The sequence below is a fragment of the Fusarium pseudograminearum genome, chromosome 1, assembly GCF_000303195.2.
Source record: "Fusarium pseudograminearum CS3096 chromosome 1, whole genome shotgun sequence".
NCBI lineage: Eukaryota > Fungi > Ascomycota > Sordariomycetes > Hypocreales > Nectriaceae > Fusarium > Fusarium pseudograminearum.
Window position 1 is genome coordinate 6477262 of NC_031951.1, and position 21728 is coordinate 6498989.

At 46.3% G+C, this 21728-nt stretch overlaps 5 protein-coding genes across 5 annotated transcripts; 3 read left to right on the forward strand and 2 right to left on the reverse strand.

Annotated features, from left to right (window-relative positions):
* Positions 1–1054: 1054 nt before the first annotated feature.
* FPSE_09212 (uncharacterized protein) lies at positions 1055–2616 on the forward strand (the record flags this gene model as incomplete). Its single annotated transcript, XM_009262329.1, has 5 exons — positions 1055–1151; positions 1205–1548; positions 1595–1666; positions 1724–2329; positions 2389–2616. 5 exons carry the CDS (start codon positions 1055–1057, stop codon positions 2614–2616), a joined length of 1347 nt encoding a protein of 448 aa, XP_009260604.1.
* An 831-nt stretch (positions 2617–3447) lies between these two features.
* Positions 3448–8992, forward strand: FPSE_09213 (uncharacterized protein; the record flags this gene model as incomplete). The annotated part of the gene is made up of 8 exons (XM_009262330.1): positions 3448–3617; positions 3673–4528; positions 4578–6241; positions 6291–6614; positions 6684–7295; positions 7366–8398; positions 8457–8759; positions 8810–8992. The coding sequence occupies 8 exons, from the start codon at positions 3448–3450 to the stop codon at positions 8990–8992; spliced, it is 5145 nt and encodes a 1714-aa protein (XP_009260605.1).
* A 766-nt stretch (positions 8993–9758) lies between these two features.
* FPSE_09214 (uncharacterized protein) lies at positions 9759–13005 on the reverse strand (the record flags this gene model as incomplete). The annotated part of the gene is made up of 8 exons (XM_009262331.1): positions 9759–10719; positions 10768–11046; positions 11099–11210; positions 11266–11892; positions 11947–12249; positions 12303–12419; positions 12469–12667; positions 12718–13005. The coding sequence occupies 8 exons, from the start codon at positions 13003–13005 to the stop codon at positions 9759–9761; spliced, it is 2886 nt and encodes a 961-aa protein (XP_009260606.1).
* A 559-nt stretch (positions 13006–13564) lies between these two features.
* On the forward strand, positions 13565–17098 carry FPSE_09215 (uncharacterized protein; the record flags this gene model as incomplete). Its single annotated transcript, XM_009262332.1, has 10 exons — positions 13565–13818; positions 13865–14225; positions 14284–14897; positions 14945–15273; positions 15320–15353; positions 15401–15597; positions 15652–16546; positions 16590–16775; positions 16828–16978; positions 17030–17098. The coding sequence occupies 10 exons, from the start codon at positions 13565–13567 to the stop codon at positions 17096–17098; spliced, it is 3090 nt and encodes a 1029-aa protein (XP_009260607.1).
* Positions 17099–19161: 2063 nt separating this feature from the next.
* Positions 19162–21218, reverse strand: FPSE_09216 (uncharacterized protein; the record flags this gene model as incomplete). Its single annotated transcript, XM_009262333.1, has 8 exons — positions 19162–19203; positions 19331–19502; positions 19661–20004; positions 20052–20335; positions 20399–20509; positions 20565–20811; positions 20842–20979; positions 21033–21218. The coding sequence occupies 8 exons, from the start codon at positions 21216–21218 to the stop codon at positions 19162–19164; spliced, it is 1524 nt and encodes a 507-aa protein (XP_009260608.1).
* Between the last annotated feature and the right edge of the window lie 510 nt (positions 21219–21728).

Below are 21728 nucleotides of genomic sequence, written 5' to 3' on the forward strand. Positions count from 1 at the left end.
ATGGAGCGGCTTTATACTACGGCGAGCTTGGGGTGGATCAGCGGCCCGGAGTAGGCCAAACTGGGACGGTATATAAAAGATCAAGTATCTGCGACCCGGCAAGCGATCAAGAGTGGAGGACGACAGCACTCAAGAACAGCTCGGACAGCCTATACGAAAGAAGCGCAAGCTAGAGGAGGAGCTAATAAAGTCTCAGAATAAGATTTCTCTACTAGAGAAGGACTTATCTACCAGCCGCGAGCAATTAAAGGCCGCTAAGCAGTTAATATAAATATGTATCTTATCGCTCAAGTCTTACCTAACATCAGACTTTAAAGCGATCAAGCAGTCAACCCTCAAGGCTCTAAAGAAGGAGAACGAGGAACTCCTAGCCTCATATCCAGAATCCAGATCTATTCTTCTCATAGATCGATGGACTCTCGAAGCTCATATAACTAGGATACTTGGTCGCAGACGTTTATACTTGTCTACCTATTTGTTTCTTCTTATGACTGTCTTTCTATGCATATTGTTCATTTGTTTTGTCTCCAAAATAAAAGCCCTTCGATGTACCATCCTGCCTATTACTCCAGGCTCAGCGTACATACTTACCTATCCAGTGCTAAAAAGCACCTATTAGGTGTTACCTTGGCTTCGTTTTTGGACAGAGAAACATCAATAACTTAAGTTCGGTCTTGTTAAGAAACTATCAATACCTCGATTTCGAATTTGGTCTGTTTCAATCAATGTTCCTGCAATCGCGAATGCGAAACCTTATAGCATGACCAACGCCATACCGTATGTTCTCAGTGAACGACTGAATTTTAGGCCAAAACGAAAAAGGGCAACGCACACATATGTACGGCGAAGTACCTTGAAACCTTATAAATGAATTACTCATTCGATCCGTTAAGAGATATGAGTTTAACAGTAGCCTTGAAACCTTATAAATTCGATAATGAAAACTTGTGGCGCAATTTGTCTGCCCCCCCCCCTCCCCCCTCTTCCAACTCTCACCATCCACCTCCCTTGGTCAACCATTTTGCAACAATCATCCCAACGTGCAACAACGATCATGGCCGGAAAAAAGATTCTGATTCTTGGAAGCGGCATGGTTGCAAAGCCATGCGTCGATTACCTGCTCCGGAGCCCAAACAATACCCTCACAGTTGGTCAGTATTCCTCTTGTCGCAATCTTCAGCCTGCTGTGCTTACTGTACACCAGCCTGCCGTACTCTTTCCTCTGCCCAGAAAGTCGCCGCCGGGCGCGCTCGTGTTGAAGCCGTCTCTCTTGATGTGGCCTCCCCGGAACTCGACCGGCACATTGCAGGCCACGACTGCGTAATATCTCTTGTGCCATTTGTCCATCACGCCGATGTGGTTCGGTCGGCTATCCGGGGCAAGACCAACGTGGTTACGACAAGCTACGTGTCTCCTGCTATTCGTGAGCTCGAACAAGAGGCAAAACAGGCCGGTATCACCGTTTTGAACGAGGTTGGTGTCGACCCTGGTGTCGACCACTTGTACGCCATCAAGACTATCGATGAAGTTCACGACAAGGGCGGAAAGGTACGATTCAATATCAACAGATCTGTAACGTTGCTTATCAAGCTAGGTCCTCGAGTTCTACTCGTATTGTGGTGGTCTTCCGGCACCTGAAGCATCTGACAATCCTCTGCGTTTCAAGGTCAGTAAATCATTTGCTGTTAAGCCGTCCACGGTTCTCTAACCATATTTCTATCAGTTCTCTTGGTCACCTCGCGGCGCTTTGCTGTCACAAAAGAATTCCGCCAAGTTTGTTCAAGATGGGAAAGTCTTTGAAATCTCCAATAAAGATTTGATGAGCATGGCAGTCCCGTACCATGTCGTCGATGGATACTCGTTCCTTGCGTATCCCAACCGAGACTCTGTGCCGTTCAGAGAAGCCTATCGAATCCCCGAAGCCCAAACAGTCATCAGAGGTTCTCTTCGGTATGAGGGTAACCCGGCTCTAGTCAAAGCCCTTATTGAGCTTGGCTGGCTTGATACAACCACCAAAACCTGGCTACGGGACGGGATGTCCTGGGCCGAGATCCAGCAGAAGGCCACTGGAGCAGCCTCCGATACTGAGGCTGATCTCATGGCTAGAGTGGATGAGCTTTGCACTTTCTCTTCCCCCGATCAGCGCGGTAAGGTCTTGGCTGGTCTCAAGTGGATGGGTTTGTTCTCAGGCGAGGTGCCCACCATCCGGGAAACACTTCTCGATACACTCTCCGATCGACTTAACATGCTTTGCAGCTTTAAACCTGGTGAGCGTGATTTGGTGATGCTCCAGCACAAATTCGTCGTTCAGTGGAAGGATGGTACAAAGGTTAGTACATGCCGATTCTGCTCCGTATATCATGGAATTCACTAACGACTGTGGAAAAGAACACCATCACATCTACTCTCGAGCTTTTTGGAGAACCCAACGGCTATTCAGCCATGTCCAAGTCTGTTGGCTTGACATGTGGAATTGCCACCCAGCTCCTACTCAACGGCGACCCGGCCTTTAACAAGCCTGGTGTGCTTGCACCTTACTCTCGAGAAATTTGCGAGCCCATCCGAACCAGAGTTGAGGCTGAAGGTATTAAGCTGGTCGAAAAGATTTTTAAGTAGCTTAATCATGCATGAAGATGCATCGTAGAGACAGATCAGTCTGGGATAGCTATTGTTAGACTGGGTCAGCAGATTCAGTGGCCTGTACCTAGATCAAACTATTCAAGACTCGGCAAAGAATAGGCCAGTCTCAACAAAATCGATTTCTACCTCATTGAATAAATGGTTCTCTGCACACTGGACCAACATCCAACTGGACGTGTTGGTTCTAAGGTTTCAAGCTCCTGCAGGCGTTGGCCCAAGCCTGACCAGTAGCCTTCGCCATTTTGCCGCCGCTGGAGATATGACAAAAACCTCACGCCAAGTACCACATAATGTTATTTAGGTAACATGAACAAGATGGTTGGTAGTGGTAAAGCTGACCTTGTAAGTCTTAGGATAAAACAATACGTAGTCTAAGAAGCTTAGTCTAAAATAGCATAAGCTGGCCTACACATTTCATCACTTATGCTTCCAGTGATTAATGTTTCTGATACCCAGAGGATAACACAGCCAGAAGCACTGGCTGGGTTACTTAATTTTTATTCACGCGTCGATCACCATGTGCCGCCGAGCTGCATGACGGGAAACAACCCTGAAGAATAAGCTGAAATTAGTAACTATACCGGGATGTTGTGACCAACATGCAGAACAGTCGTCGCACTAGTCGAAAGTGTCAAGAGAGGCCTCAGCCAGCTTTCCAACGGGTTGGCGTTCTTTAAAGACGCCTGCGCTCTTGACATGTCTCTTGCCCATATAATTTTCAATTAAATCGTACACTGGCAAGCTATTACTTGTTTATAAAATCACATTCACATAAACCACAAGCGCAACAGCTCTCATTTCTCAAACATGACAAGTATACAAGAGGCGGAGCAGATCGTGCGACGCCTGACTAGGAAGTATGGGTTTCTCAACGAAGAAATGATGGACGATATCGAACAATTCAATGCCGCATATCGTCGGGAGATTGACGAGAATTGGCTGGCGATGGAAAGTGCGGTATCCCACTCTGTCAAGATGTAAGTGCCTAAGCCAAGGTTCTGATTTTACTTACTAAAATTGTTTGCTTTCTAGATTGGCAAAGCAAATCTACGGCAGCGGTGCTCGGTTTGTCTTTGAACTTCTCCAGAATGCGGAGGACAACATGTTCAACAAGGCCCGCGCATCAAACGCACTACCTTTCATCTCTTTCAAGATATATCTAGACAAGATCGTTGTCGAATGCAATGAAGATGGCTTTACTGAGCCGGATTTAGACGCTATTTGCGCTGTTGGGAAAAGTACCAAGTCAGCTTCCCACGGATATATCGGGGCCAAAGGTATTGGCTTCAAATCCGTCTTCATCGCCGCGTCTAGGGTTCATATCCAATCTGGTAATTTCTCGTTCGAGTTCCGACACAACAAGACAGACCCAGGTATAGGCATGGTCAGACCTATCTGGGTAAAAGCAACTGAGACCATCCCTAGCCCAATGACCCGCATGACGCTGTACATCCACGATCAAGGAGACCCGGATGAGATTCGACATCTGAAGAGAATCATCTCCATGCAATTCGATGACCTGCAGGAAACTTGCTTGCTCTTCCTACACAAACTTGGACAGATTGACCTGGAGTTCTATGACGACAATGGCGAACTTGAACGATCGAGATGCTTCCGCAAGTATGATATTGACAAGTATCGCGTGTCTCTAGAAACTATCTCTGATTCTCATGGAGATCAGACTACCCGAAATCAAATCTATCACATCACAAGACAAACAGCGACCAACTTGGCCCCAAGCGACAATCGTGAACTTTCGAATACCGACGAAGGCAAGAGAGCCGAAGTCGTCTTGGCTTTCCCGATCACCGAAGATTCTGAGCCACTTATTACCCAGAGAAATCAAGACCTCTTCGCATTTTTACCTCTCAGAAGGTCCGAGTACAAGGTTTGTTTCATCCGTCGCCACATAGTAAACATAGCTCATCCCATTCTAGTTTTTGATTCACTCCGATTTTGATACGAACGCGAATCGGCAGGATGTTATCACGACATCGCGAAGGAATCTCGACCTTCGTGATTGGATTGCAACCGCGTTCTATCAAGCGGTTCTGCAGTTCTGCGAACATCCTCAACTCTGCTATACCTGGCCGATGTTCCTCCGATGTCCCAACACCAGTAACGATGCGTTCTGGTCTGGCCTAGATCACGACATACAAGACTTAGTGAAGAACAGGCCTGTTCTAAGATCACGTACCCGAATGGATTTACGCCTCATTAAAGACATTGTCATCCTCACTGGGGATGCAAAGGATGTAGAAGGGCTTCCGTTATTCGACGACCCAGTTAGAGATCTATTCCTATCGCCCAGCTATTCCAGCAATGTAGTAGATATTCTGAAAGGCTACGGCCTCGAGCGACTGTCCCTTCTAACAGTGCTCGATTTGCTGGAAGCCGATATCCAAGGCCCTAACTCCAGGTTCCATGGAGTAGACGCGTCTGATGAATGGCATTCAGCTGTGGCATGTCTTCTTTCTGACGCGCTCGAGGGCACTTTTTCTGGACCAAGAAGGCTAAAGTCTCTGCCCTTGCTGCCTCTAAGATCTGGGACATGGACATCGGCGACATCTGGAATAGTATATTTCCCAACGATGGAGAGTATTAGCATTCCTAAGTCCTTGGACCTGAATGTTCTTGACCTTGATGCATGCAAGAGCGCAGATAGAAAATCTTTTTTTGAAAAGCTGGGAGTCCGCCAGGCTACCGCTGATGAAGTGAGAGCATCGATCTTCAGATCCTACAAATGGAAGTCGTTGTATTTCGTCACCATGAACGCATATTTGACCTTCCTCTATCTGACACACCAGACTGGAAAGCATGTGCAGGAAGACTACGCGAAAGTACAGGTTTCCACCAGTACTAAGGAACGAAAGACTCCGCATGATACCGATGTATATCTTCCAGGGACTCATGACTCGTACAGTCCTAAACGCCTTTTGGCTGCCACAGGTGCTTCACCAGGTTTGTATGTGGATTTCCTGCGCTCTGGTTATGTGAAAAGCCCTCCAGACAGACCAAACATCTTACACCCAAGCTGGGAGGAGTGGCTCTGTACTTTCATTGGGATACGTGAGCGGCTGAGGATTGTCTCACGAGATGGACGCAATTTATCAGACGCGTTTCTTTACATCCATGAGCACCGCCCGGAGAAGTTCTTGGGCTTATTTGAGCATCTCTGGCTATATGAGAAATCAAGCCTGATGCGAAATCAAACTCTTCGATCAAAGATTGAGGATCTAGCTGCCCAGAGCCTCTGCGGAGTGGATTTTTCACTCAAACTCAAGGAAACATGGCTTCCCACCAAAGCGTTAAGAGAACTAGTCGACCGCTACATGGATCATCGTGAACATTTTCCCTTTCTCGATCTCGACAAATCAGGTACGACCGAACTCGGCACACAATGGAATTTTCTGAGCGACTATTTCTCAGTCCGCAAAGATGACACTGTGGATTTTCTATTGGAAATCCTTCGATGCATTGAGCGATCATGCTCGGACTCCCCTACCGATAGTCAAATACAGAAGGTGTTTGACTTGTATGTGGCCATCTATGCCAAACTTGCGGTGACCAGCATTGGGTCAGACGCAAGACGCAAGATTACGTTAGTATCACATATGTCGAAGTGACAACTCATGACTGATCGTGATTAGTGATTTCTTTGAAGATGGCGGCATCGTTGTCCCTTACGAGAGAGACCCTACGTGGGCGATGTCCTCGGCATGTTTATGGGTTGCACCACCAGATATGATCGCGTCCTACTCTCTGAGGGACCTTTACGTAGAGAGAGTGAATGCCGGGAGTTTCAGGAACATCGAAAATCTGTTCAAAGAAACACTGCAGATTCGGGATGCGTCGTTGAATGACCTGGTAGCTGAGCTGATGACAATAGAGGAACACGATTGTGAGGAAATATCTCGCTTACAGGCAATCTACGATTACTTACATCAGGCAAACATACCCTTGCCGGATTTGAAGTACGTCCAGAGCTCCATGCTTCCAGGATGGGAAAGAGCGTTTCTAACATGAGGCTAATACGAGAACAGAGCTGCATTTGAGGCATCTCCCCTCATATATTGTGAAACGCGACATGGTGAGTCAGGTTGGTACAAAACCTCTGACTGCTTGTGGTCTAGTGAAACAACAATCCGTGGGAAAGCCATCTTGGATGAATGCTGGGAAGCTTATGAGAGCTTTTTTGTTGGCAAACTAGGTGTGAAGCTTCTCAATCTACAGATGGTCTACGATGAACTGCGGCAATCATCCGGGAACAATATAGAAGAGACCAAAGTGGCTATTTTGTCGCTCAACGGTCTCCTACAAACAGAAACGACACGCTTGGATCCGGAGCCAATTCGACAAGCCAAAGTCTTTCCGGTGAGGTACCCAACCGGCACTGTCGTTCTGAGCTCTGTGAGCGTGGACTTTGCCATTGGGGATCGAGAAAAGTTGAATACGATGTTTCGTGACAAGATTACTCTCTTGGACTTTGACATGGAAGAAATTCGTCGCCTTAGACCGTTGATCGAATGGCTGAAACTCCAAGATCGATACTTGTCAAACTCTGTCGAAGAGGATAGTTTCATCGTCGGCGATTTAAAGAATCCAATCTCAACACCGAATCGCGACCTCAAGCGCAAAGCTTATCATATTACTCGGTATGTACTGATATAGGGTGTATTTCTTTCTTGTTGATCTTTCAGATACTAATCGCTATTTATCGTGTAGTGTCGCGGCTACCTTCAATAGCCCTCGATTCGAGGACGACCCGATTGGTCTATATGAGCAGCTTCGCACAATGAAAGTTGTCGAGGTTGACAGAATATCATCTGTGTTGAAGATCTTCCAAAACAAACAGCCATTCGAGGTTCATGTAGCAACCGCCAACGAGCATATCGATGATTCGACGGGGGGGCTCACGATTTATGTCCCGAAAGATCGTAGAGCGCAAGAGCTCTGTTTCGGTTCAGTCCTTCCTAGGAAACTCGGTGCATGGCTGATGCGACGATCAAAGAGCCTCATCGATGGACCAATCGAAACGGAAGCAGTCAACGCCTTGACTGCAATCTTTGCAACCGAGAGATTCGTCCTTGATGATGTCCTCGACGACCAGGGGATCTTACAAGTATCATTCGAAGATGAGGATGGGGAAAGTTGCAGTAGCGAGACAGAAGAGCATCAAGAAGAAGAAGACCAAGAGGAGGAAAGCCAACAGCAGGGATCATCCGACAGTGAACTTGAGACTGACGATACCCTCTCGGAACAACTAACACCCAGTCATTCCTCGACAAATGCTGGTACGTTAGCAGATGCTGAATTGTCTGAAACTATGCGAGGCGAAGGCCTCCATGAAACATTAGCCGAAGTGATCTCCCGACACAGTCAGATGTCATCTCAGCCTCTATCAGGAAGGGTGCATCACTCCCCTCAAGCAGCTGTGTCTCCGAGCTCATCACAATCATTACACCACCCAAGCGACCAAACGCGTCCAAACTTACCGCCAGCCATGACCCCATTGTCTGGGCAACACTATTCTGAAGACGCTAGATATCGCGTAATCTTGGATAGAGTTATCGAAAAAGCTCAGAGTGCGGTATTACCATCGAGAGGGTCATTTGACATGAGGGATTTGCGGAATGCCCTACCCGATGACGATACAAATGCATATGAGAGTTTCGACGGTCTGGACCTCGTGAGTCGGTTCCGTTCAACTAGCCAGTTGGAACGTGACAAGAAGGTTGGGGCTGCAGGCGAGTTATATGTGAGCGATCCCACCTGTACGCTCCAGTATTCCGAGGCTAACTGAAGTTCGTGTAAAGGTATTCGAGCTTCTATCATGTCTCAACATGCCAAACTGGGACCGCACGAATTGGCAAAGCACGATCAGATCTTATGTGACCATCCACCCTGACTACAGAGATCTACAGGCCTGGAGAGGACACGAAACTGCGGACCTGGTCTACTCCGATGATGAAGGGCACTTGACAAATACGCTCGTCGGTTGTGGCTATCTTGACCACGATGAGTGGCATGGAGAGCAACCTAAATATTACATCGAAGTCAAGACTACGACTGGGCCATGTAGCACCGCATTCTATATGAGTGGCAAGCAGTACAAGCTTGTAAGTACAGTCAGAATTGCTGGTCTGATAATAAGCTGACTTTAACATAGATGCAACGGGTTCATCAGAGCGATGACCATTCTGAGATCTATATGGTCTTCCGTGTATTCTGGCTCGATAGTGACGATATCTCCCTTTGCCTTTACATTGATCCAGAGCAACTGAGGCAAGATGAGAGTCTCCTTTTCAAGGGACAAGCGTGGGCTGTTACCCCAGGACCCAGCATGGGTTAGTTTAAATTTAACGCTAGATGATGTTGCACCAACAGGTATGACAGGCAGTCGAAGGAGGGAGTGAAATCATCTGTAGGAGGAATGAGCGGTGATTGTAAAGTGCAGACTATGATGGAATTATCTTGGTAGTTTTTGGTAAATTGACGATCAAACTATTGCTATAGTGTGGGCGGGCCGTGAAGTGAAGAAGAAAAAAGACTCTATAGTAGCTGGAATCTCTGTATAGGGACGCCTCTCTCTCTCAATGGTGCTTCTGATATCCTTGGGTCTTTCACTGATAGGTCCCTATGTCCATCTCTGCCCCAGAATGGCCTGCCATCATCAAGTACAACCTCTTCGAATCCATCACAGAAAGGTACACCGTCCAATCGAGGGTCTGTATAACGGATTGAGTGTCCTACTTTCACGAAACCATGTAGAAGAAACTCGCGATGCCATAACCTTTCCCATCCGTTGAAGTCATTGCCGAGAAAGGCTTCAGCTGCTGAGAAGTCGGGATGATAAGCTGGACCGATAACATGATACGAGTTCTCTCTGGCTTGACGCCGTAGAACAATCGACGTGGATAGGCCGAGAAGTACAGCGATTGTGTCTCCCTTCTATTTATGCCCCTTCTGAACCTTATAGTAGGGCAAGGGCATAAAAAAACCCGGTCTTGTGAGGGCATTGGAGTCATAATGCTCAAAAAGTGTAATTGAAGATGGAAACCCTATCCCTTGGAGGTATATAGAAAGATAAATAAAATTATTAGTAAAATGATGCAGATTCAGTAACCTTTACTTGCATGAATCTTCTCATGTCTTCGACAATCGTTAACCCGAGCAAACGCCCTCCCACAAGTTGAACAAGCAAAAGGCCTATCCCCGAAATGACTCCTCTCATGGCTCTTGAGATTGATATTTCTCGTAAAGCTCTTGCTGCAGATATTACAAGTAAACTTTCCCGGAACCTGCCGTCGACTCAAAACTTCAAAGTGGGAGCTGCCTTCGCTGTGGTTCGGATGATAGATGTTGATATGTCTGTCACGGTCCTTGTTGCTCACAAAGCCGAGTGGCGCCGAGCTGCAGGATAAGAAACATTGAAACGGCCTCTCGTGGCGTTTTTCGTGAGTATCACGAGCCGCCTTCTTGTCATAGCCGATATAAAAGAAGCGGCATAATGTCCGACGACACTTGAAAAGGTTACCACCGTAGTAGTGCTTGACAGTATCCTCTTCTCCTAAGCGCTGGTCAGGTAGGAATCTCTCCAACTCAGTTCTGTTATCCTTAAGAGCTGTTTCAATTTGAGCAATGCCAATCTTGTTTCGTGTTGCGTAGTCGCCGCGTTGGTGGGTGTAGATGTGGTTCCAGACAAGACGGAGATCGTCGTAAAAGTCCAAGTGTCGAAATTTGGAAATGACGCCGTCTCCCAAGTCAGCATGTTCGGACGTGGTGATCTCTGATCGGTGGGTGTTGATAAAGTGCTCCAGAGCTGATACGAAGTCCATTGTCACTTGGCAGGGACTCTGGAAGAGGTCGCTGCATTCCCTGATGACTGTGTCGATGTGATACAGCCATTGAGAGCAGGCATAGTCTTGGAAAGCGAACCAGCCGCCTGTCGCATGTTCACTCCGCTGTGTTGAGATGTAGTCGTTTCCGAAACAAGATAGCGTGAGATATCTCAGACAAGTAGTTGCTAGCTGACACTGAACTATATTCTCTTGGATGTATTTGTTCTCGATGATATGGCTGGCGAAAATTAGTTATTCCTTTCTCGAGTCGTGTGTGTGAACTTACTGTCGTGCGCTTGAGTGAATCAGACGGATATTGTCACCGTCAAGCACATGAATAATGGATCCGAGGTACGTCTCGACATCCTTTCTCATCATCTTATCTTCAAAATCGACTTTGAGCTCTCGTTCATCAAAACACAAGATAGCTTGAATTTCATGCCACTTGAGTGGCCGTTTTGCGCAAACAAGCCATCCAAAGAGGGACTTTGATCTCTGCCATTTTGCCTCTCCTCCACGTTGAGACTGAAGTCTCCGTTTGACTGCTTCGAGTAACTTTTCGTACCTGGGATTGTGAGTTAATTGACGTCAAGGGAGTAAGTAACGATGATACTGACATGTCGCCGAGTTCGGTGGGAAGAATCCCTTGTTCCAAAATATCTAGTAAGTCTCTTCTCGTGTCTTGCTGTAAAAGAAACTCAATGGCAAGGTGGGCGTAGAGGAATGAGTCTGGTGCTTATGTCAGTACTGAACATCATAAAACAACATAGTATCCGATCAGTACCTTGACTTTGATGGCAAACAATCCTCTCAATGTCCTCCTTGATAGCATCAGACAGACTGAAGCCTTGACTGTACTCCGAATTGGAGAACTCAGGTATTCTCTTCTGCACAAATGCTCGAATGTCGTCATGGTTATCATCCGGCTTTAGCGGAACACTAAGACAATCATCGCCAGGTATGAACTTTCTGGTATCCGACGTCTCCCTTCCGATAAACATGACTCTTAAATGGCCCAGTCGCACTTGCGTGTCATAAACAGACACCAGATCTTTGAAAAATCGGGCGGTTTGATGGATCTCGGCACCGTCGCATTCATCTAGTCCATCGATAACGATATAATGCCTGGGACTGTACTCGATAAATGTCTTGATGAGCTTTTGGGCAACACCTGCGTCGAGAAGATTGGCCCCTCCGCTGGTATTCTTCTCTTGGTGGCAGAGTGGAAGGATGTAATCATCTGACTCGACCATTTGTAAGAGTATACCTTTGACGATGTCGAGATGGTTCCTGTGTTCGTTGTCATCTTCTTGGCAGTAGAAATAGCAGGTTTTGCTCCCGCTCGGCATTTCAAAGTGTGTTTCTGGATCTTGTAGTTCCTGAACCACAAGCGACGCCAAGACTGACTTTCCTTGAGAGCCATCAGTATCAATCGTTTCACATGTAACAGAAGAGAAATACGCACCGTATCCGACCTTTTCATGCAGCCAGATAGCTGAATCTGGAGGGTCGTCTTCTCCCATCCAGTCCGACACCGCGCTGTACTTCCTAAAGAGCCAGCGTCCACTTTTAGGGCAGATGGCCATGTCTCTGAAACTCTGTTGTAACCTGGGCATCTTACCCGAAGCTGAAATCCACGTGATGACTTCTTGCCTTTGCTCGTGTTTTCGGATGTCTTCATCGTTTTCGAAGGTCCTCCATTCTTGTTTCCAGCCATAGCAATATTGTTCCAACTCAGAAAGAATACCATGAGAATCTGGATACATATCTACTTGAGTCAGTGGGTTCGTTCGCCATGTATTTGGTCAGATTGTGACAGACCTTGTGAGCGGGTGCTTTGTGCTTTAATGATTTTGGCAGTATTTCTAAGGGACTCGGAGATCCTTTTGAACCTTCGAGCGGAGTCCTCCCAGATGGGCTTTTGAAGGCGTTGCCATACTTATAAAGTCAGCGATATTCGGATGTAGGAGGGTTCGGGCTGTTAAACATTTTGCAGTGAGGGAGAAGAGTTTGTAGGCAAGAGAATGGAAACGTTGGATGTCTTCGTAAATATTTACCAAGCATTCGACGGCACTTGGGTATTTCTTAAAGAGCTCTCTGTAACGTGTCAAGGGCATCAACTGGGCTCCTAGAAGCCCGTATACGTCGAGTACTCCGTCAAATGCCCTATCAGTCGTGTTTGTTGTCTGGTTTGGATTTTAGCAAGAGTCTTGAGATTGCACGCAGAGTGACATACCTTGAGCAGGAATTTGACTGCGCCCCAGACATTTGACATGATACTTCTTGCACCAGGGTAGCCGATAAATATTAGGACACTTTCGAGTTCCTCCATTCCCTCAATAAACATTCGCAATCGATTCATGTTGATCATGTTATTTGTGACGTCTCGTAAAGTTTGCATGTCGTAGATTTCGCGTCGCATGTCTTGATTCGTGGTGTTTTCGAATGATTCTTCGTGATGTTCTTTGAGTGAGCATCTGAACTCTTCGGCAAGTGAGTTCAGCCGTTCCATGTGGACTTCCATGTTGACATGAGCGAAAGGAAGGAGCGACGAGGTTGAGATAAGATTAGCGAAAATTCACGAGCTAATGGAAGGTGAAGCTAATAAAGCTGAATTGATTTGCCTCAGACACAAACAAAAGTTGCACAGCAAAAATGGCACAAAGAAAGAATGTGACAATTGAAAACAATCGACAGCCTACTGACGAGAAGCACAATCAGGGGAGAGGCAGCCGAGGACTAGAGTCGCAGTGAACGCCTTACAAGAGCCTCAATCCGCCTAAGCTGCCTTTTTCAACCCAAGGGCCAATCGCTAAACAACACGACGAGGATGCGAACCATCATGCGCTAGAAGTGATATACCGTGCGGGCTTAGCAGGTTTCAGCTGGTCAATAACAGGGCACATGATTCGATATTTGCTGACCGATGGTAGGGGTCTAATGCACGAAAAAACACTGCCACAGCCTGATTTTGGTAGCTTCCTCAAAGTCAGCAAGACATCCTTTGCTTGAGAAGGGACGATGATTTCAGATTCCTACAAATCGAAAAATCACGATCACCTTCAGACGAGACGTCAGAGATCATGGCGCAATCGTGGAAACACATCCTCAATCCCGTCGTCGAGCAAGAACAACACAATGAACAACCGACTCCCATAAGCAATACATCTCTGGCGAACCACCAGTCAGCGCCATTAAGCAATGTCCCCGCAGAGCTGTACTTCAATGCGAATGAACCTTTCAACATGGACTTTTCGCTCAATGGCTGGAACGACTACACAGGAGAGCTTCCTCGAGAGAGCGAATATCTCGGGCCTGGATCATCAAATCCGCTCGCGTACGGGCCCTAATAATATTTTCGTGGCTACGACTAATTCCCATAGCAATGTCCCAGTGCATCAGCAAAACTACTTTCCGACGGACATGATCTTGGATCCACAGCTCATGGGTCTAGACATGGGGATCATGGACGCCAATCTCAACTTCATGCTGCCTGTAACGACAGAACAGCAGACCAATTCTTTCGAACTAGCGCATTCGATCGAAAACTCCCAGTATCTAGGGTTACCGATGGATAGTTCACAAGACGAGTCTTCCGTAACACCCGATGTTATGTGTTCCAGCCAATCGAATTTAACGCCAGAAACTGTGCCCGACGTCGACGACACAGAAGAGGGAGGGCGGGAGGAAGAAGAAAGCTTATTCGTGACAGATCAGGACGAAACAATAGTACACTATGGTATGGTAAGTATTATACAGACTCGTATTTTCGTCCATCCCCATGTTAATGCCTACCATTTAGCTCCACAACGTCGAAGTCAAACTGGTTCCGGACGACATGTCATCCTTCGACGATCGACTAACGACAGGCGACTCACCGTACCAATACTTCAAGCCTACGGAATACCAAAAGCAAGTAATGCTTTGTTTCCCAGAGGATGAGAAGCACTTTGGGCATCTATCCTCTGCAGCTGGACAAACTCTTATGCCGCTGATCACCCGTCCGCGAGTGGAGGTTGAGCCTTTAGCATTGAAGATCGACTTAAGAGAGATTATTCACCGCGCGAATAAATCTGCCGATGCACGGGTAAAGGTCGACATCAATATCTATGGACCAAGATCTGTGGGGACGTCTATTGGGGAAATTCTCTCAAACGGGAAGCTGTGGCTGCAACGATCGAGCCATAGTAAAGACGGAACGGAATACGACAACCCACATTTTCTAACCATTACTGTCACCGACGGGCACAACGGGCTGGTCCAAAATGAGGTCGTTGCCAATAATGGACCAACAAAGAAAAAGACACGAGAGGAACAACTTCGAAAGATGGTGGAAGAAGTCTACAACGCAGTGGACAATACGCGAGAACTGGAACTCGTCGAAGGAGGCGATAGAGTCACCCGTCAACTTCTCAGGTCAGTCGATATCATCTTTTACCAAGACGCCCACTAACGAAACCCAGACATCAAAAAGAAGCTCTAGGCTTTATGCTGGAGAGGGAATCAGGACATATCAATGACAAATACCGACTCTGGAAAGAAATCGTCCAGAATGGGAGGGTACAATATCGCCACAGAATTACCAAAAGAAGGAGAGACACGAGGCCCGAAGAGAAAGGCGGTGGGATTTTGGCCGATGATATGGGGATGGGAAAGTCGCTTTCGATCCTTGCCTTGGTCATGAAGACTTTGGATAACGGGCAGGAGTGGGCGAACTTGAAGAACGCTGAACACAAAGGAAGAAAGACGACTAGGTTTTCCCGATCAACCCTGGTCGTCGTCTCCGCTGCGCGTAAGTTTCACCTTTCCTATATGGTGATGTCGCTAATCAGATGTAGTTCTGGTTGATGAGTGGATGAATGAGGTCAAAAAGTAAGTTGAACGGTTTCTGGCTAGGTGATATTTTCCTAACAACACAGACATTTGCAGACTGGTCTCAAGATCGTCAAGTATCATGGCGACAGACGACCCAAGGATCTCTCCGATCTCAACATGGTTGAAGACTCAGATATTGTGGTAACGACTTACCACACACTTACCACTGAGTATTTAATAGGCAAGGGAAAGACTTCGCCGTTGTACAAGCTCGGTTGGTATCGCGTTGTTCTTGACGAAGGTAAGTCACTTTCACGACCAGCCACTAGATATTTGAGTTGACTCGAGTTATTAGCTCATATCATTCGACGTCCATCTACCAAGTTCTTTCAAGCCTGCGACTATCTTCACGCCAACTCCCGCTGGTGTCTATCTGGAACACCCATCCAAAACAAACTCGCCGACATAGGCTCACTCTTCCGTTTCATTCGGGCTGAGCCTTTTGACAAAGCATCCGAATTCCGAAAGTGGATAGAGACACCATTCGGCAATTCCTACGACGATCTCACTCTAGTCAAGGATCGTCTGGTTATGCTTCTTGAGGCCTTGTGTCTGCGCCGCACTCGAGAGGTTTTGGACCTTCCAAAAACACGTCAATTCGTGCGGCATCTCAAGTTCAACAAGCCGGAGAGAGATCAATACGAAAGAACAAGAAATATCATTATGCGAAACATGGAACATCGTATGGGAGAAGTAGAGAAGAGTTCGCAGTTCGGTATGTTCCAGATGCGGCTTCAACTACGTATCGTGTGCAACCACGGAACGTACCAAAAGCTTTTCTCGTGGCATCGAAGGAACCTACTGGAGGAACGAGAAGCTATTGTTGGAACCGCTGGTCAATATGGGGAGATGTTGTGTGTTGGCTGCGAGCAACCGATGCCAGTTCTTGGACACGATTGGTCGAAGAAAATGTTTGAAGATGGATGTTCTCATGTTTTGTGCACAAAATGCATTGAAGACTCGCAATTTTCCGAGCTCGAAATTTCACAAAGGCGTTGTCCCGTCTGTGTGCGTTGGTACCAAGCACCTTCGCCTACAGGGGATGAAGAGGATGGTACATCTCGACGTAAGCGAAAGAGAAATGCGACGACAAAGGATGATCACGAACATTATTTCAACGCCGAGGGTCATTCGACTAAAATTCGAGCACTCGTTGAAGATGTGCGGAAGGATTTATGGACGACCAAGAGGTATGTTTCATCCACTTTTGAAAGGCTTTGCTAACATCATCAGTATCATCTTTTCGTGCTGGACCAGGACACTACATCTCATAGCAAGGCATCTTGAAAAAGCCGACATACCATACCTTCAGCTCGACGGAAACAGCCCTCTGCCCCAGCGACAACAGACTTTGAACAAATTTGAAAATGGGACTGAGACGCCAGTGCTGATTATGACGACTGGCACAGGAGCGTTCGGGTAAGTTTGCCGATCTTCATTATCTGTGGAGTAGCAATTGACCATCTTCTAGTCTAAACCTGACGAGCGCCAATCGCATTTTTATCGCAGAATTGCAGTGGAACCCCAGTGTGGAGAGTCAGGCCATCTCTCGTGCAATTCGTCTCGGGCAGAAGAAGGAAGTTCGTGTTACAAGATACATAACCAAGGATACCGTTGAAGAGGTGAGCCGCCGAGCATCTCCGTCGCTTTAGACCATCACTAACCTTAAACAGGATATAAAGCAGCAACAAGAGTACAAGAAGTACATTGCAGCACTTGGCTTCGAAGAAGGGATGGATTAATTGAATCGGACCCAAGGATCACGTGAGAAGCTACCGTCGTATCCACAGAAGGCATGGTCACCCCAGGCTCAAACGATAGCTTCCTCGAACAGTAAAAGCCAAACAAAAATTAATAACAACTCCAAGTCATTGGTTCACAGTAAATATCGTGCTTTCAAAAGAAATGTAGGCTTCAGCTTCAATTTGATCGTCAGAGATCTTTGTCAATTTTACAAAGCAGAGACAAGTGTTGGTCGGGAGTGAGATTAATAACAGACATGAATAGGGTAGCCAGCTCACGAATGGGGCTAAAATTGCAGTGAAGGGTGGAAGTGTAATAATTTAAATTAATGTACCCTGTCCAACGCGTCATACACGACCTGAGTTGTGACCATGCATGGATAATCGACTATGGTGGCGGTGAATAAATGAATTACTCATTCGATCCGTTAAGAGATATGAGTTTAACAGTAAAAAAAAAACAATACTATAACAGTATGTAAAAAACAGTAGGCAGGTCAATGAGCCACAGGACTCAATGGTGGCGGTGAATGCCAGAGATTGCTTCCTTGTCAAGAGAAACATCGGGCCATCTGATCAGACGTATCAGGCTGTATGAAATGTCTTGAACGATGAATAAAGGTTCTCTAGAATACATCTTCCACTAAGTTGTTAAGGTGCCTCATGAAGTCCAACAACAACCCGAACCTTATTTTCATCTCCCAACTCTGCCATCTTCTGTGTATCCCAGAGTTCCCGGGGCTCTCTATCAGAGTCGAGCTCCGACCTCCCAATCTGCAATATCTGGGTCCCGCCTAGTTCAGCTTTGGAAAAGTCCTGTTTTTCAGAGCTAGAATCCGAGCTTACACTACCACCACGATCCCGACGAAATCGTTTCCATAACAAAATTCCTATAATTCCAGATATTGATAGTCCGACTGCTGTAACGCCCACTGAGATTCCTACCAGCGCTGCTGTCGATAATCCGGATTTTTGTGGCGAGGTTGCTGGTATTTGAGACGATTCTGCAGGATGTGAAATTGCTGGTGAATCGGTTTCTATCGATGTGGCGGATTCGCTTGATGTTGATGCTGTGTATGTAGGTTCGAGATCATCTTCAGTCGTGGATTTGGAGATATTAAAAGCACCAGAGTTGGCCAGAGGCAGATTCAAGTCTGAAGAGTATAACGAAAAGTGAAAAACAGGAATCTCAGAATCGTTATCTAGCCATGGCTTAGTCGTGACGGATGACGAGCTAGCGTTCCATATAAAGCTCGTTTCAGTCGTGTTCTCTTCACACAAAGGTCAGCAGATTGAAAGACACCACAACATGATGAGGAATTAATACCTAGAATCTTTTTGTAATTCTCTAATGGTCCTCTGGGCCAGGCTTGCCAGACGAAAAGATTACAGGGTCCTTTGCGACCCGTCTCCCACTCGATCTTGAAGTTTTCGTCGAGCGAATAAACTGGGTTATCTTGATAGCCATCCGAATTCAGCTGTTTTGGTAGGATAAAGGCAGACTCGCATTTTCCATATGTAACGAACGCAGCGCCAAGGACATATAATGGTAGTAACGAGATCATCGCGACGCTACAGCAGATTGGCACCAGCAACGCTGCAAGAGAGGGGGAAAGAGGACAAAACCACCGCGAGAAAAAAGACGAGACATCGTGCAGCGATTTCTTAATACGGTTCGATAATGCTTGTCAGCTTTGAGATGCTGGGCACGCTAGCCAGCCTTTTCTCGTGCGTTGCACTGCCACGATGCTACGAGGATGCTTGATAAGAAAGAATGAGTCAGCAGATTCGACCAATGGTAAGAGTCAAAAAGGAGTTAATGACGCACTTGATTCTTGAGTGACCAATTGGAAGCTCAATAGACTGGTCGAGAGTCTCTGGGATATAATTCCTTCAAAGGATCAATCGAGATTTCTGTGTTAAGCTTCTGAGAAGAAATACCGCTAGTAGGGGTTTGTTTAGAGGCGGTAAAACGGGGATTTATCCGGTCAGTAAGGTGTCTTCTATTTATTTTATTTTCCAACTTTTCATCAATGTTACTCTTCCTGAAGAGTATATAGGTCTTAGACCTTTACCGACTTTCTCCATGTCGTAAAGCTAACTAACTAAATACTTCATATATCTGTCCATCTATTACTTGATAAGAAAGACCATTCCTAAGAGAATCCTCGAAGATGCAAGATAAAAACAATGATGTAGTTACAAAGAAAAGGCACCAAGAATAAAACAAACCGACTTCCCTTTGTAGACCCAATTGCAAACGCCAGGCATAACCCAACACAAGTTCCAGGCAAAACTAGATCCCGAGACCTCCAACTGTAAAAAAAGAATGGAGTACAGAGTAAACTTGCAAGTATGAAAACGAAAATCCTCTGCTTGCGAGTTCTCCCAGCAGCAAAAGCAACTGATAGACACATTATTGTGTACAGCGGCACAAACTGCACAATAGATGCCGCCAGGGTCCCTGTTCCTGTATCCTCATCATATGATTGGTATTGGTATGGTCGAAGTTTATGCTCTGTCGCCATTGATACGGTAGCTGAAATACCGAACGCGACCCACCATTTTCTCTCCCATAAGAGATACCATAAACTGAACAAGTGCACTGGCATGTCCTGTGATGATATGGAGCCACCTTTCAAGATTGTTTGTATCTCGTCATTCAGTTGCTTGTCTGATAGGTTGGTGATGTCTATGCCAGCCTCTTCGAGTTGTTTTTTGATCGTGTCTGTAAAATCCAGGAGGCCCTTCCAGTCTCGGGACGAAACATCCCGATTGTTGTGCTTAAGCATCTCATGGGCATCCTTCCATAGAAATATGAGAGCAAGAGACCACATAAGTAGTAGAATGGTGACGAAATACAATTGTAAGAATGAAAATCCCCATTGATAACGTTGGACAGAGCTCTGATATTTGTTAGCTTTGCATAGGCTCTGGTGGATGATCATCTTACCTCGTCCTTTTTTGGTTGACAGACACCATTCTGCACCAGTTCGGTGGAATTGTACAAGTCATCGCCGACAACAAACAATATGTTTGTACTATTGTCGTATGGATTGCTGTTAAAGGTTCTGTTTTCACTGTTGGACAAGTCCCAGTAGAATGGCCCTGGCAGATAATATGCAGATATATCGAGAGGCTTCCCCTGTAGCGTTTTACCGCAGAATTCAGTCTCGTTGATGGTGCGATTGTTATTATCACGGATAGCTGATGCATCATAGCCATATCTTTGAGTATCTGCGAGGTAAGACGTCTGGTCAATCAACTATACGCGGTGAATGAATAGTGGATCAAACTCACACAGTGACGTATTCAATTGTAATTCGCAACTCTGATCTGGGTATTCTTCGTCGAAGCTGCGACAATAATCCCAGTACGACATCAAGTTATGTTGATTGTCTCGTAGTACACCTGTATCCCCATGTAAGCCTTTACACTGATTGCTTTGATGGCATTCCTGTCATACTTGATCTCCAGGGCACGATGTAATCATCAGTGAAACCAGGTACTCTGGATCCATCATGTATAACATAGGCCACCGGTTTCACATCCTGGTAAGGGAAAAGTCGCTCGTCACTTGAACCTATATACGCGTTGTTGAAGGTGGTATATCCGGTCATTGAACCAGCAATCGTGGGAAATGCCAGTATGAACGAGAGTGTCGTGGCCATCATCCACGTCGCAGTCTTTGATGCTAAGCCGCGACGAAAGAACTGTATAAAAAGGCGCAGTGAAGATATTACAGAAGTGTCTTGGTGAAACCTCAAAAGCCATATCGTCGTGTATGTGGCTGGTCGCGTGGCTATAGACACCTCAAGATATTCGGTAAACACTCTCCAAGCAATAAGAGACATAACGGCTTGGCCTCCTCTGCCGACTACCTATGATTTCTTCATTAGTACTGCTAGTTCCACGGCTTCAGTATACATCGTACCAAGTCCCATGCAACATCCATAAGTTTCGCAGTGGTAAAGTCAAGTGTGCCCCAGCCAAGAGTAACCTCGAATAAACCCGAAAAGTCCCACCAGTTATTGACATAGGAGATATAGTTATCATCACTATCGATATCAATGAAGAAGTCTCTATCTCCGCGACAAGGACTGGTACCCTTCGGGTTCATCATGAAAGAAAGGAATAGTAATAAAACCGACAGAGACGCCATCCATATACAGACGGCAAAACGCCACCACAGCTGGTGGTTTCGGAAACGATAAAAGGGTGCAGCTGGCTTTATGTCTTGCCGTGCGTCTCTGAATGCATCTTGTATCAAGACAAAAACGAAAGATGGGAGCTTGCTGGAATCTTTGAGTTTCTGTGGCGACTCGGGAGTCAGTGTGTAAGATAGTGGTGCAAGCTCTAGATCCAGAGGCGTATCATGACGAAGAAGATGAACCTTGGAGCCCGACATTGTCTGGTCTGATACATAGGTAGAAAGAGAGAGCTTCAGTGAACGCGGGAAAGGTGTAGATAACGTTTCCAAAGGCTGCGGGGGAAGGGAAAGGAATACCGTAAAACAGTAACCAGGGGCTGTATCCGGTACGTACCAGACTACATTTTCAGGTACAGCCAATTTTGGAAGTAGTCCTCAGGGTATCAGAAAAATTGGCCGCTGGAAGCATAAGAGACGAAA